The 15,996-nt window shown below is 37.9% G+C and overlaps 1 protein-coding gene across 5 annotated transcripts in view; it reads left to right on the top strand.

Moving 5' to 3' along the window:
• The window catches only part of TUT4 (terminal uridylyl transferase 4), a 72,642-nt gene that overhangs the window by 42,953 nt on the left and 13,693 nt on the right, over positions 1–15,996 (top strand). For all 5 annotated transcript variants that reach the window (XM_045026550.1, XM_045026551.1, XM_045026552.1 and 2 more), the window contains 13 exons: positions 1,067–1,217; positions 3,432–3,518; positions 5,699–5,802; positions 5,972–6,029; positions 6,127–6,230; positions 6,877–6,966; positions 10,172–10,285; positions 11,413–11,490; positions 11,886–12,063; positions 12,423–12,470; positions 12,565–12,647; positions 14,729–14,844; positions 15,714–15,874. In XM_045026550.1, the coding sequence (XP_044882485.1) occupies positions 1,067–1,217; positions 3,432–3,518; positions 5,699–5,802; positions 5,972–6,029; positions 6,127–6,230; positions 6,877–6,966; positions 10,172–10,285; positions 11,413–11,490; positions 11,886–12,063; positions 12,423–12,470; positions 12,565–12,647; positions 14,729–14,844; positions 15,714–15,874 (1,372 nt within the window). The remainder of the gene's footprint in view (positions 1–1,066; positions 1,218–3,431; positions 3,519–5,698; positions 5,803–5,971; positions 6,030–6,126; positions 6,231–6,876; positions 6,967–10,171; positions 10,286–11,412; positions 11,491–11,885; positions 12,064–12,422; positions 12,471–12,564; positions 12,648–14,728; positions 14,845–15,713; positions 15,875–15,996) is intronic.

Here is a 15,996-nt window from a genome sequence, read left to right as displayed (position 1 = left end):
CTGTAACTGAAAGAGATTAGCAAAGATAAATGTATTTGTTTTTTTAGTTTGTTTGCTGAACTTTGTGTAGTCAGTTCTGTTTTCCAGCATAGTCAGTCAATCACTTAGGGCTTGTCTTCACTACTAGGGAGAGCCATGCTTCTGCAATCGATGCAGTAGGTGTCGATTTAGCGGGTCTAGTGAAGACCCGCTAAAGTGACGGCAGAGCGCTCTCGGTCGACTCCGGTACTCCAGCTCCCTGAGAAGAGTAAGGTAAGTCGACTGGAGAGCGTTTCCTGTCGACGCAGTGAAGACACTGCGGTAAGTCTACTTAAACTACGTCAACTCCAGCTATGTTATTCATGTAGCTGGAGTAGCGTAACTTAGGTCAATTTACCCCGGTAGGGTACAAGCCATGTGTTGACCATGTTGTTTGTGTGGGTCTTTCACATAGTAATAGGAAAGAGAAAAACACTGTAAAAAGTAACGTGATAGTAAACACAAAAACTGCTAAGGTGGGTCTCAGAGACAAGTGTAGTATCTGAAACTACTTTCAACTCTTCTTTGTAAAAAATTGATTAGAAATTGAATCAAATGTTTTTCTTTATTTATTAACATGACATTTTAAACCTATATAGCCGATCCTATAGTCCTTACACAGGCAAACCTCCCATTGATGTCAGTGGGAATTTTACCTAAGGAAGTACTACATGACTGGGCTTGTAGCATTACATTTTTATCATCCTTAACAGATCAGCCAGTGGGTCACTATCTAGGAGGTTTATTGTGTTATACTTGGTGGCAAGTACAATTTTGGAGTGGGAAGGCTAGTTCCCTTCCTCCTCATGCAAAGCTCTTGATTTCAGTAAGAGAGTGATTCCCTCTTCTTCTGACCTCTCCTTTCCCTTTATCCTTTGGCAGAATTCCTGAGCTCTGTAGTGCACTGCAGGGGCTAAAGGTGATTTGTCAAGGGGTGCTCTTTTATTGTTCTGTAGATAAACGCTGTTATTGCTCACCACAGTCATATGGCAATAGTATGCATTTATTGAAATATTTTAAAATTTGTTTATTTTATTTCTTCTAATAGCCTCCAACTATAGTATGCAGCATCTGCAAACGTGATGGCCATTCCAAAAATGACTGCCCAGAGGATTTTAAGAAAATTGATCTAAAACCACTACCACCAATGACAAACAGATTTCGGGAAATACTTGATATAGTGTGTAAGAGATGCTTTGGTAAGTACAGTATTACTGTTGGACTAGTGTAGGACTTTTCACTTCACAGGCTGTAATTTGTAATTTCTAAAAATTAAAGCCGAAGAGCTGAATTCTGTTCCTTTTAATGTGGCGCTTACTTCATTGACTTTAGTGGGAGGAAGTTACAACAATGTAGCTGAAACAGAATTTGGCCCATATTGTTTTGTCATATAGTTTAAAGTCAGTAGAGTTATGCTGGCAAAGAATTTGGCCCCAAAATGTGTTTAAGCAAGAACTTTCATCTTTAGTTATTATTGGTTTTGGAGAGAACAGGCAGCCAATGTGCATAAAGTACTTCTGACAGAATTCTGCACACCTGTGGGAGCGCGGAATTCAGATGGTCTACATATTTCTGTAAAATGAAAAAGAAATATGCAGGGGGGGACGCACCTCTTGCCCGGTAGCCCAGGCAGCGCATCTGTTCCAGCATTCCTGAAGCAGCCTCAGAGAGGCAAATCACTGGGGGGGAGGGAGGCTGGACATGTGTGCCTGTGGGGGAGACATTGATCACTGTCATGGGGTGGGGATGGCCAACAAACGAGAGAGACTATGTCCCTATCGCTTGCTACTGCGAGTCAACAGGCATGGAGGTGGCTTAGGTCTTTTTATTATGAACAAGGAAGGCTCTACCTGAAACAGAAATGTAGCAGCCTGCCCGCTAGTTAATTGATATCATTCTCTGAGGCAGAAATGTAGCAGCCTGCCTGCCTAGTAACACGTCTGTAATTTCTTGAGAATAAAAAAAAACACTTAATTAAATATTAGTATCATATTACTGAAAATTGTTTGTTTTTAAATTAAAGAAAATAGCTTTTGTAAATTCTCCAACTCCACACACACATTTTGTCAAAGTTGCTGCTGATGGTTAATTGATCTCATTACCTGAGGCAGAAATGTGGCAGCCTACCTGTGTAGTAACATTGTTAATGTTCCTATTGTTAGTTAACAGTTCCCATTCTCAGTCAATTCCCTCAGGAGCATAAAACATGTAAAAGTTTTAAGGCCCCTACATTGCCAGAGTGCTGTAAAGCCTTATAAATGACAGTAAGGGAATCAGCTAGGAAAATCTATGTGCTTTCTCACTTTTTTCCTGTGCCAAAGTGGAACAGTGGGGTTAGATTAAGCTCAGGATTTATTTTACCTACCCATTTAAAAAAAAAAGACTTTGAGGGCAAATAAAACATTTACCAAGAAGTCAATATAATGTCAGGACAATCAGAACCAAGCACTTCCCAAAGTACCCAGCCAGGTCCAGGACAATGATTAGCAAACTGTATGTCTTTCATGTGTGAAAGTCTGAGCAATTTAAAATGACATTACTTTTTTTTTTGTATTGCTGTTTGATGTTCTGTAATGTAATTTTAAATGAAAATCCAGGATTATAACTGGAATGCAGGGTATTAGTTACCAAGTGTTTGTAACTTAACTTTCATGTGTTTAGGAAATGCTGAATCGTTATTGGGACTTTTTTCTATATTGTAGTTTAAATAACTTACCAAAACAATTGAAACCGGTGTGATTTATATGGCATTATTTTGACAAATACAATTTGCAGAATTTTTCACATTTCAAAATTTTGGGGGGCAGAATTTTTAATATTTTGATGCAGAATCCCTCCAGGAGTAATAGAGATTTGGTGTGATAAGCAGTGTGGCCCCAGGCTTGGTCTACAGTACCAAGTTACGTTAGTATAACTACGTTGCTCAGGGATGTAGAAAATCCACACCCCTAAGCGATGCAGTTATACTGACCTAACCGCTGGTGTAGACAGCGCTATGTCAACAGGAGGGCTTCTCCTGTCGATGTAGCTACTGCCTCTTGGGGAGTCAGAGTACCTATGCTGATGGGAGAGCTTTTCCATCGGCGTAGGTAGCATCTTCACTAAGCACAGCGGCACAGTTGCACTGGTGCAGCTGCAGCACTGTTAGTGTAGACAAGCCCTCAGTATTAGCTGGATTCTACAGATCTTACTCAGGCAAAGCTCTTATTGGCTCCCAAGAGTTTTGCCTGATTAATGACAACAGGATCAAGTCCCAAAATAAAATGCAATCAGTACTAACTACCATAGAAAATGTCATACTTAAAAAAAAATCGGTATTCAAACAGAATAAATATTTAATTTATAAAGTCAGATATTTAGGGCCAAAAATATAGAGGAATGTTAAATCAGAGTCTAACTTTTTTTTTTCTCAGATGAATTATCACCTCCTTTCTCTGAGCAACAAAACAGAGAACAAATTCTGGCAAGTTTGGAAAGATTTATTAGAAAAGAATACAACGGTATGTAATAATAGGTAACCACTTATCATTTGTTGTTAAAATTTCTCCCTTCATTCCAGTTGTCCAGCCCATTAATATAGAATTGTCTTTCTTTGTTCCTTTGTCTACTTTAAAATGGTGGCATCTTCCTTTTGAGTGTGTATATAAAGGTTCCTATAGACATATAAACTCAATCCCTAACCCTACTCTGGCCCCTTTGTGCTGCCCCAGTGGTGCTGGCAACTGGTGCATCTCCACATCATGGGGGAAAGCCTGCATGATGTAGGTTGACATAACCAAACCCTTGCTGACCCCAAGCACAGGAAGCATGCCATGGGAGGGAAAGAGTGTTATTGGGCTATAGCCAACTACATATAGTTTAGAGTAGCATTGTGGCCCATGTACTTATATGGACCCTATCAATATAGTATTTGAGTCCCTCTGAAATCTTAATGAATTTATCTTCGCATCACTTCCATGAAGTAGGAAAAATTATTCTCTCTCTCTATATATATGTATTGTGGAAACCAAGGCACAGGAAAACTAAGTGACTTGTCTAAGGTCACACACAAAGTCTATAGCACAATCAGGAATTGAACCAGGTCGCTTGAGTTCCAGTCTATTGTCTTATCCAGAAGACCATTCTTTCTTTCAGAATTGGCCCCAAGATCAGGTAGCTGTAAATGTTTCTTTTGCAGCTCCACCCTTCAGCTGTGCCCTATGCTTATTGGTGACAGCTGAGGATTGAGGGAACTATCTTTCTGTCACAGAAACTTAAGACTGAAGGTTTCTGATTCCATCAAAGGTTTGAAAGCAGCCATGAGCTGATAGATATAGTTTCTTATCATTGATTTCAAAATGAACAAATCACAGTGATCTAAAAGAGGTCTTTCAGAAAGAAATCCTTCACAATTATATTACTATGCTAATTAATATGTGAGTGAAAATAATTTTCAAAAATGGAAATGAATACCCCAAAGTGGAAATAAAAAGTTTCATTCAGAAACTACATTGACTTCATTATTTGTATCTTGTACCATAGACTATGGTTAATGGGCACAGAGAAACATCCCAATCAACCAAACTTTCCTAGTAACAGAAAATGGAATTTTCATGTTGTTCTTGGAATTATCATGATTTATACAGGGTTATTACCTGTATTTATTACCACAACACCAATTTAACCTTACATTCCTTTATTACATCCAAAGCCCAAATAATATGTATACAGTTGCTGTAAACATGCCCATAAAGCCTAAATAAGCAATTTAGTACAACCAAAGAGTAACAAACCATTTATAAGCTGCTTGATCAAGGTACTTCCAAATGGGCTAAACCCAGGGATGCTTAAACCTATATTGTCAGCTCCAACTTGGTCGGGCAGGTAGTAGCAATGAACTCCTGAGTTTACCTTTTTATACCCATTAATAAACAAGGGATGTCATTGCCAATTATCGGACCTTAGCTAAAGCCAGATGAAGCAGTTTGTTAAATAGCCAATTATTTACTGTGCTTGGTTTTCCCTTGTTTTATTTCTATTACTGCAGCCCAACCTTAAATAAGATAACACTGGTATTTCAAATGGTCACTGCCAGTTTAACACAATAACTTCTTTCTCATGATCTTATTCTTTTTGGTCACATACTTTGAGCCTAATGCTCATGCTAATATCCCAACTCAATTTAAAACCATAGTTCACCTTGGTTTAATGTGAGCCTATATCCCTACAATTGCAAAACCTTGAAGTATAAATGAACCAAAAAAATCACAAAGAATCAAGTACGAATAGCTGTACCTTAGTATTTGTGTTATTAATGTGTATTAGTACTAGGGTTTTTTGCATGTATTTATATACTTTTCAAAACAGTTAAAACTGTATTGTACTGTAAAAAAGCAATTAATGCATGTAGAAATTTGTATGTAATAATTAGTTACTGAGTCCCTAACACAGCAGGCACATCAAAAAATTGCATTTTAATTCCTCATCAGTTGCACATAGAAATTAAAATAATGTACCAACTACTTCTGTTGTCTGACATGAAATGTCAGAGGTGTCCAATAGAAACTGATTTAAAAGTCCATTAAATATATTATACAAAATTGGGTCCAGCCTCTTATCTCAAATAAGCAATTTCCTGTAGTAAGCAGTACCAACAGATATTACAAAAAAGTTGACACTTTTTGTCTATTCTTTTGGTTAGATAAAGCCAGACTCTGCTTATTTGGCTCTTCAAAAAATGGATTTGGATTCCGGGACAGTGATCTGGATATCTGCATGACCTTGGAAGGCCATGAAAATGCAGAGGTGGGAGTTCAATATTTGAAAATATATGTTGCAATTACATTGTATACTCTTAAAATGAAGAAAGATTTATGATCCTTCATTCACTTACTCCATGAAATATAATATTTGTTCAGTTTGTGGGGCAAGGATCCATAGTTCATTGCTCAGATTTTCCTATTTATTTTTCTAGAAACTAAATTGTAAGGAAATAATTGAAGGTTTGGCAAAAATTCTTAAAAAGCATCCAGGTATGTATTTTAAATGTACTCTACATGATATTTACTATTACATGTATCTGCTTGTATGTTTTAATATTTATGGAAATATTTTATCCTGCCTCCTCAGGTTTAAAAAACATCTTGCCTATAACAACAGCCAAAGTGCCTATAGTAAAATTTGAACACAGACGGAGTGGCTTAGAGGGAGACATCAGCTTATACAATACGCTAGTAAGTGTCTCTTTCTGTAAAAGCTAATGCATACTTTGAAGGATTGTTTGGAAAGTTTGCCTACAGATGGTAATACTGGGACGTCTAAAAGATGGCGATAGCATTAAAGTTACTAGGGAATAATTCTGAATCAGAAATAAAAATACCATATCCAATTTTTTTACATATTTTAATTCAAATAACCCCAAATCCTCAGCCCAGGGAGTTAGTTAGCTTTGTGGCACAGTGGTGGAGGGGCCTTCCTTTTTTGAGCTGCAAGGTCACTGTGGCCTTTCAGCTTAATGGAGCCTTTTTGGCCTTCAATTTCTGGCTCTCTTCTTACACCATGGAAACAAACAGCTTCTCCTGCCATGGGCCCCTCCAGACCAGCAAAGGAGGGGCCATGATTTGCCCCAGATTCACTCAGTTTTTGAGTGATTCCATCTTTGAACAAGCTGGTGTGTTCAGGTGCTAATTTTTACAAATCAACTGGTCTGAAGTCAGCCTTTAATTGTGTTCTTGTAACCACACTGAAATGTTGCATAGGTGTCACTGAGCATAGAATTTGCCTCCCTATATATTTTGGGTCTCTACCTCCCCATGTCTGAACTGCAAGCTATACCATATTAAACTATAAACGATTGTCTAATAATTGTCTGTTTTCCAGGCACAGCATAACACAAGAATGCTGGCTACATATGCAGCTATTGATCCTAGAGTGCAATATTTGGGATATACAATGAAAGTTTTTGCTAAGGTAATATAAAGATACAGTACAACATGACTTTATCATTATTTATTATTTGTATAGCACTGTGCTCTGTGTCACTGTCCGAAAGAGCTTACATGATGCTGATGCCAGCTAGAAAGGAGACAAGCAGAATCTTCTTAATCTGAGAATTAAGATGCTACCTCTTGAGTGTCTGTGTATGGGCATATTCAAGCCTTAGGGCTTGTCTATACATGTGCACTAGAAGGGTGTGAGTTTTAAAGTGCACTAAGTGGCCTGTGTAGACCCTTATGGCACAAACTAAATCTTCCCTAGTATTCTTTAGAAATCAGACCCCTCTAGAGTGCATTGCTGCTCCATGTAGACAAGCCCTTAGAACCAAATTTTGCCCTCAGGTATGTATGGTGAGTTCCCATTGAAGCCAGTGAAGTTGCAAACATATTCCAGAGCAGAAATTGGCCTTAATGCCCTCTGTTGGCTGTTGAAACGTTTGTGTTTGATGGAAAGCTGATATTCTGAAAAAGTAGGTTTTAATTTATTGAACTCAAGCCACCTACACCAACAAAAAAGCTTAACAATATAATTGGGAATCCGAATGCATTGTGCATCCAGATGGTAATTTTTCTAGCTAAAAAAATATTTCTTTCGCCTATAATCTTGCAGAAAAGCATAATAGAAATTGTTTTTTTGTGCAGGGAGATCTTGGAGATAAATGGTATGTGGCTCTGTAAATGACTTGGCATGCAGCCTCTTTGTTTGTTGACTGAAACACTCTCTCTTTATTTGCTCTACATTATTTAATTGACTACATGAATGGATTTTCATGAAAAGACTAGCAGAATTTGTTTTATTATTGCTTTAGAGCTGTACCATAATACAAGCTGTTTATGTACTGCTGTCCCTTGAGATAACTGAAATATACTTATGACTTTGTTCCATAATGGTACAGTCATTTGTCCATTGTATTATTACTTATGCTGATAATTAATTTTCAAGTTGGGATTAGACTCTATAGTTACATTCTTTGGAAGAGCACAACGGGAGCTGAGAGAGGGATGGTGTCTAAGCCCAGGACTGGAAGTCAGGAATTCCTGACTTTCTCTGGCTGGGACACTCCTCCTGTGGCCTGCAAATCACTTAAATCCTTTTGCCTCAGTTTCCCTGTCTGTCAAAATTAGGATAGTGGAAGGTTTGATGTGTTATTAATAACAATGAATTTGAATTAATATTTACTAGGGCTGTCAAGTGATTAAAAAAATGATTTGCAATTAATTGCAGTTTTAATTGCACTGTTAAACAATAATAGAATACCATTTATTTAAATATTTTGGATGTTTTTTATACACCTCTACCCCGATATAACGCGGCCCAATACAACATGAATTCGGATATGATGCGGTAAAGCAGTGCTCTGGGGGGGTGGGGCTGCGCACTCCAGCAGATCAAAGCAAGTTTGATACAACGCAGTTTCACCTATAATGCGGTAAGATTTTTTGTCTCCCGAGGACAGTGTTATATCGGGGTAGAGGTGTATTTTCAAATATATTGATTTCAATTACAACACAGAATACAAAGTGTACAGTGCTCATTTTATATTATTTTTTATTACATATATTTGCACTGTAAAAAAGATAAAAGAAATGTATTTCAATTCACCTCATAAAAGTAGTGTAGTGCAATCTCTTTATCATGAAAGTTGAACTTACATATTTAGAATTATTATTTTTACGTAACTCCCTTTAGCTGAATGAGCCCTCGTATGCAAGGGAGGGTGGATTTTACCTCAGGTATTTGGCATGCGGCAGGGGAGGAGAGGCTGGTGCAGGGAGGCTGAGCTTGCCAGGCCTCTGTTCTCTATGGCAATGTTTCTCAACTTTTTGTGACTAAAAAAATTTTTTTTTACCTCCACCCCCCGAAAAATTTGTTGTCTTCCCCCCACCTTCAGCCCTGCTCAGGGTGGGGGGCGCCGGTCTTTGGCCCCTCTCGGGATGCGGGACTCTGGCCCCTGCTGCCCCTGGAGCAGTGGCTTCAGGCCCCCATCCCCACTGCCCCCGGAGCTGTGGCTTCTGCCACCCCTGGAGCTGCAGCTTCAGCCCCCCGCTGCCTCCAGAGCTTGGGCCTGGGGCTTCAGCTCCCCGCTGCAGATGCTTCCTCCCCGCCCAGAGGTATGCGATTAATTAATTTTGTTTTCAGTTAATCGCAGATGTTAACTTCAATTAATTGTCAGCCCTAATAAGGGCAATCCAGTTATAATCCTGGATTTTCATTTAAATTACATTACCTAATTCGGTTCTGTTAAAATTGTGTGTATGTATTTAGAGTAAAGTGAACTGCCAATAAGAGTTATATGTATGCTAGACATGGGAACAGAGTTTAAAAGCACATTTGTATGTTAGCACGTGAGCACAGGGGTCAGTAGGTAGCACATAATACTGCTGTCATTTTTCCAGACCAGGTTAATAAATGTTTTCCATTTTGATAATAGTTACAGTTAATATATAGGTAAAAAAGATTTTTTTAGAGTAATGCAAGAATTTATATTTCAAAATATTTTAAAGGGAATTTGCCAGATTAAAAATGGTATATTTCAGAAAATCTTATGTCCATATCTGTGTTACTAATAAAACCATAATAAATTGTACATTTTTCAGTTTTAATAAGGCAATTCACCATTTATGCGTGATGTTTGTATTTCATAGAGCCCCGGCAATGAAAGTAGGCTAGTTAGTTTCACATTTAGGGGGTATTATACACTAGCGTAATGTAACAATTAAGAAAGTTGCAAATACCACAGGAAAATAATTAACTTCACATAAAAATCATTAAAATAAAAATTTTAAATTAAAAATAAAACTAAAAATATGGAAGCATCTTTGTTAACATAAGGTTAGGAAAACGTTGGTTTCACAACATTGAAATTTTGGAACTAAATTGAGCTGGATATCAAAAACTGCACAATTTTAATGGCTGCTTTGGAAAATTTGAGCCATAGAATTTGGAAGACATTTTCCCATCAGATCATTGAAGCTTTATGAGTTGATCAAATTTTGTTCATTAACTACTTGACAGTGTCTCTCTCTAAATTTGTCGACATTTCTCTTTCAGGCTTGATTAAACAGTTTTTAATTCTGAAACAGTAATTGAGTTTTTGTTCTTTGCCATAGTTTACAGAGTTAAATACCTTGTAGTTTAATTTTCATTCAGTGCTTTGTTCAAAATCTATTCTATCCAGCGCTGCGACATTGGAGATGCATCCAGAGGAAGCCTATCTTCATATGCGTATATCCTGATGGTGTTGTACTTTCTGCAACAGAGAAATCCCCCCGTTATCCCAGTTCTTCAGGAGGTTGGTTTTCAGGAAAAGATGTAATGGAAAAAGTGGCATTGTTTTTTTCAAGTCGATTTGAGAGTTTTTTGTCCTAGGGGTAAGGGGTGCAAATGAAAATCCTGGGCCTCTTTTCATCATCCATTTTCTAACTTTTACTTTGTAATGTAAGTAAAACTTAAAAAGAAAACAGCAGCAAAACCAGGAATGTATTTTAGACCTGGTTATGTGCTACTGCATTCACTTTCTTGGGTTTTGGTCAAATTATGGTGTATGTACCATCAAGGGGTACTCAGTCAGCAAGGAGGTGTAATGATGGCCCAAGTCAGAAGTCCTGAGTTCTAATTCCAGCTCTGCTCTTGACTTGCTGTATGACTTTGGGCATATTACTCAAATGCTTTTCAGCTTTCTCATCTGCAAAAGAGGGGTGATGTTTATGTTCCTACCTGTTAAGGTGTTGGAACAATTAATGTTTCTATCGCTTTGAAGATAGTGTTACATAAATGCTAAGAAATTTTACTAATAAAATAATGTTATATATTTCCATTAATGTTTAAGGTGAGCCAAACTGCACTTATTCAGCCATCTGCCTTTCCCTGAAATGTTGACATTCTCTGGAACTCCCTGATAGGAGTAATTCTCAGATCTAGCTGCCTTTTCTTTCTTTGCATAAAAGAGGAACTCTGGCTGAGTCACTCTATTTGAGACCATTACTTCATTGCCACTACTTTAATGATCTGGTAATTGCTACTTCTGGGGCTGTATTTAAGTAACAGCTGAGTCTCCCTTTGGCCTATCTAAATTAAAGTCATGATCGGTGAGGCCAGGTATGGTCTTTTTTAATTTAGAAATTTAATAGGAAAGAGGAGCTGAGTGCAACCAGGTGGGATGATTTTATGCACATTTTCCTAGATCTAAGGAACAAAGAAATTAAAATACATGAAATATTTGGTAGATGAGCAGAATTGCCTTTACGTAAAACGCATTTGAATGTTTTCCATGTAATGCCAAGCACCTTTCAAACAAATACTGAAATAAAAAGCTGTTCTTGCAGTAGTCTTTGCAACAAAACTGTCACTGTTTTATGATTACTTAAACCCAAGGTGGCAGTGAACACTAGGAAAATAACTGTTCTTGTGTTTTTGCAGATATTTGATGGAAAACAGATTCCTCAGAGAATGGTTGATGGGTGGAATGCCTTTTTCTTTGATGACATGGAAGAGCTGGTAATGTTCCAATTCCAAAATACTCACTAAAACTTCGGGCTTGAATACATGGGAGAGCTTTACCAGTTATACCAGTATAGTTAAATTATCATGATTATACTGTTATAACTCCCTGTGTAGATACTCATACTCCAGTATAAGAGTTAGCTAAACTGAAAAACCCAAACTGCTTCCAAAGCAACATAAGTTAAAGCAGAAAAAGGCACTCTTGTATTGGAATAAGTGTCCACATGGGGAGTTATGGCAGTATAAAAATTATCCATTTAAAGTCATGGCTTAGTTTATACAGGTATAACTTTTTCCTCTAGACAAGCCCCTTATTAAGATGTGTCGTTCAGGGGGGAAAGTACTTGGTTAATTGTACCTGTACGAACTGTGTCTTAAATTGCATGTAGAAGAAGCGTTTGCCTTCACTTGGAAAGAACACTGAGTCACTTGGAGAACTCTGGTTAGGGTTGCTGCGATTCTACACTGAAGAATTTGACTTCAAGGAATATGTGATCAGCATTCGGCAGAAGAAACTACTAACCACCTTTGAGAAACAGTGGACATCCAAATGTATTGCCATTGAAGGTACCTATTTGTTGAATTGCTGTTCTGTTATGTGACAAAACAATGAACACATGCTTGGGGATCTGATCTCCCATTGATGCACAGGATCTTTACATGGGGAATTCCCATTAATGATAATGGGACTTTGGTTTGCAAATCCTACAGCAAACGTAAATGGGACAATAGACCCCTAACTTTTAATATTTCCTCTGTGCATAATTTACATCTGTTTTAAACCCATTGCAATCAATAACCCAAAAATTGCTCAGATCCCACCCATGAGTATATGTAATATGGGACCTTACACATTTAAATAGATATATTACTTTATGCTGCAACATATTTTGCCCACTCTTGGATATTTTTCTTCCTTCCCTTAGATCCTTTTGACTTGAATCATAATCTTGGTGCTGGAGTCTCCAGAAAAAGTAAGATATTTATTCCTACTACAGAGCTTTTACTAATTTCTAAAGCAAAGTGCCTTTCTTTTGTCTTCCAATGATTTTATCTTCTCTTCAATAGTGACCAATTTCATAATGAAGGCATTTATCAATGGGAGAAAACTGTTTGGTACCCCATTCTATCCAATCCTGGGAAGAGAAGCTGTAAGTTCTCTTTGTATGTGTCTTAAGCTTTAGTATAGTTTCCTTTCCTATATCCATCAGAATGATGTATTCTCTTGACTTCTTTCAAATGTGTATGACACGCAGTCGTGCATCAACTGAATAAAAAAAGTACAACTGGATAGAAGGCTGAGTACAAGGCATATAGAAACAGACCAATAGGTATTTTCAGCAGAAGGTAGCTATGTAGTAGATCAAATCCTTTGCAGTAGTAAGTACTGCATTGGCAACTTCCCAGAAGCACCTGAGTTGTATATAGATTTATATAACAGTTTTTATTTAAAAAAGAGTAAACACACAACCATTGTAATTATATTTTATTTGATAAATAAAACTTGCTTATTGCTTGAGTTCCTCAGCAATAAACATGTGAAGCTGATGAGCTTTGTTCTTGTCTTATACTTACAGGCAGGGAGCAGCATTTGGCTCTCCAACTCTGTGCTGAGCAGCTCTAATGTAGAAAATACATCATCAAAAGGGAAGAGAATCCTAGATTTTATCTAGGAGCAAAAAGTTGAGTGTCAAGCCTTAGAATAATGATCAATACTAGTTTTCTTGATAAAGCAGTCAGAAGACTTGTTGCTTAATCAGCTTTAAAGCACACTAAAGGCTTTAAGAGCTTTGGTGACAGTCTGAATTAGGTGCTAAATAGAAGGAACAACCCCATCAGTCTTTGCACATACCCAGTATTATTAATTTCTACACAGGGTGGTAATGGCTGGTTGCTCATTAAGAAAATAAACTTTTCAAGCCTAACCAATAGAACGTGTACTGTTCACTGTAAACCACTATCAGAAATTCATTCCCATTGAGCGATCAGTTTTTCAAAGAATCTGTGCTTGCAGACTGGTGTTTCTGCCATGAGGAAGGGTCTTAGCTGAAACATGTGCATCTTAGACAGAAAACAAACAACATCTTTGGAAAAACCTTAAAATAATAGCTAAGCTGGTGGCCAGCTGGGATTATCTAGATAAGGAGGGATTTTCAAAAGCACTAAGTGAGTTAGGAGTGCAAGTCCCATTGATTATTAATAGAACTTGTGCTCCTAAGTCACTTAGGTGCTTTTGAAAATCTCAACCTTACTGTTTGCTTATATCTTAAAAACAAAACAAAAAAACCCCACCATCAAAATCTGCAAATTGGACATATAACTAGTATATGTAAATAAGTATGGCTATCACTATTACCATGGTCGTCCTTCCTCCACTCCTTCCATTGGTTGGTTATACTCGCTTGTGTTTTGTCTTAACTTGCATCATATGCTCTTTGTGGGAGGGTCTGTTTTTTGCTCTGTATTTGGACAGTATCTAGCCCAGTGGGTGCTGATCTGATTGGGGCTTTTGGGTGTTGCATATATACAATTAATAAGTAATAAATTAACATGTTGGACTTAGTTTTTTGTGTTTGAGGAATAAAATGAACGAAATGTATGTGTGTCTGTGTAATAACCACATCCCAGATTATTATTATTCAGCCTTCTCTCAAGCAGCATCTGTGTTTATTGTTAGCAATGGCATTCAACAAGATGCTCCAGTATCTAAATGGAAATATCTTGGATGTTCTTCAATTTGCAGTGCTTTGTCCCAAGGTTTCATCCAACATTTTACAGAAAAGTTGGCCAAGTCAACGTATGCCCTAACTGTGCATCCTAACATCAGGGAAATACCATGAATTATAGTATTATAATGTTTTATTTATTCAAAGCACTTTTATAAACAACTAATCCCCACACCCCCAATCACACCCCATTCGTACAGATGAGGTTAAGTGATTTCCCCAAGTCCACAATGGGAGTCTGTTCCAGAGCTGTGATTAGAACAGGAGAGTTACTACACTCACTCCTGTAGACCAAGCTGCTCTCTTTATAAAACACATATTTTGGTTTTAACTACGTTAAAGGCTGTGTGGAGTCTGTCATAGAATGAACGTGAGAGGGTAGGAAATGACAGCATGCCACCCCACTTTAGGTCTTTGGGACAATCTGATTTATCTGTCCTCTCTGGCTGTTGTAAATTAATAAATGATTAACTTCTGTATTGTAAAAGTCTGACACTTGTCTGCAGGAATACTTCTTTGACTCCAAAGTATTGACAGATGGGGAGCTGGCACCCAATGATAGATGCTGCCGTGTCTGTGGAAAAATTGGTCACTACATGAAAGACTGTCCAAAAAGGAGAAGGTGGGTAAAATACATGAAGCAGTTATCTTAAATTAAAATGTATTTAATTCAGATCATCATATTAAGTGAGGAGGACTTTCATGGCTTGTATATTCAATGCAGATAAGAAAAAAGTATTACAGAGAATACGTTTTCCTTATCAAAGCTTCCCATTTGTCCTCCTTAAGAGTCCATTGACCTCACCTTCCCATCCCCTTTTTGCTTTGCCCAAGCTGTATGACTAACCACAACCAATTCCCAGTGCTCTCCTGAAAGCACGTGCTCACACATGCATGGCTGAACTAACAAGATATGTGCTAAACACCAGTATTATCATCTGCTCTTTGTTGCAAACAATCCTGTAGCCTTTGTCAGTACATTGTCTATTTAGATTGTAAGCTTTGGGAGGGAGGACTACATTTTACCACATGACTTTAAAGTGCACAACTGTATAAACTATTACAGCGGATTATTGTATTACTTATGATGAAGAAACAGTACAGCTTAAGGAAAGGTTGTTCCTTATTCCTCACATTAATTCTAGTTTGCCATTTCTTCTGCCAGTGCTCAACATTTGAAAGAGCACCACTGCTTCGTGCTGCACCCATCAATGCTGTTACTGGGCCAGGCCCAGGATGCTAACGTATTCTTCCTGAGAAGTAATACCTTCTGTTGTAGCACCTCCACCATCCAACAGAAGCTGAGTTCATTGACTCCACTACAAGCTGTTCCTTAACCAGCCCAGGCTCTGGAAAGTGTTTCCCTGCGGGCTCTGGGGTCATTGTATTCCAGTACATATGTTGGTCATGATATTCCTTCACTGGACATAGGAACTGTAGAACTGTACAGACGATGTTTTGGCACCAGTGTTAATAAACTTTACCATGTAGGCTGAAGAAGAAGGAGAATGAGAAAGACGATGAAAAAGAAGTGAAGGAAGAGGACAGGGAGACTAGAGAGAAGAGATGTTTCATCTGTGGGGATGTGGGACACGTTCGAAGGGATTGTCCTGAATTCAAACAAACTCGACAGAGAACTAACAGCGTGCCAGGTAAACAAGCGGTCTCATCTATGATGATTTCTGTTATTCTCATTAGAAAGTTCTGAGGCTATTCTGTTCGGGTTTCTACACCACCATCCTCAGCATTGCACCTTCTCACATTTGCAGCGCAA

This window comes from Mauremys mutica, chromosome 8 (genome assembly GCF_020497125.1).
Source record: "Mauremys mutica isolate MM-2020 ecotype Southern chromosome 8, ASM2049712v1, whole genome shotgun sequence".
In the NCBI taxonomy this organism is placed as follows: domain Eukaryota; kingdom Metazoa; phylum Chordata; order Testudines; family Geoemydidae; genus Mauremys; species Mauremys mutica.
Note: the sequence above shows the minus strand (reverse complement) of the source record. Positions and strands in the feature narration are given on the sequence as shown.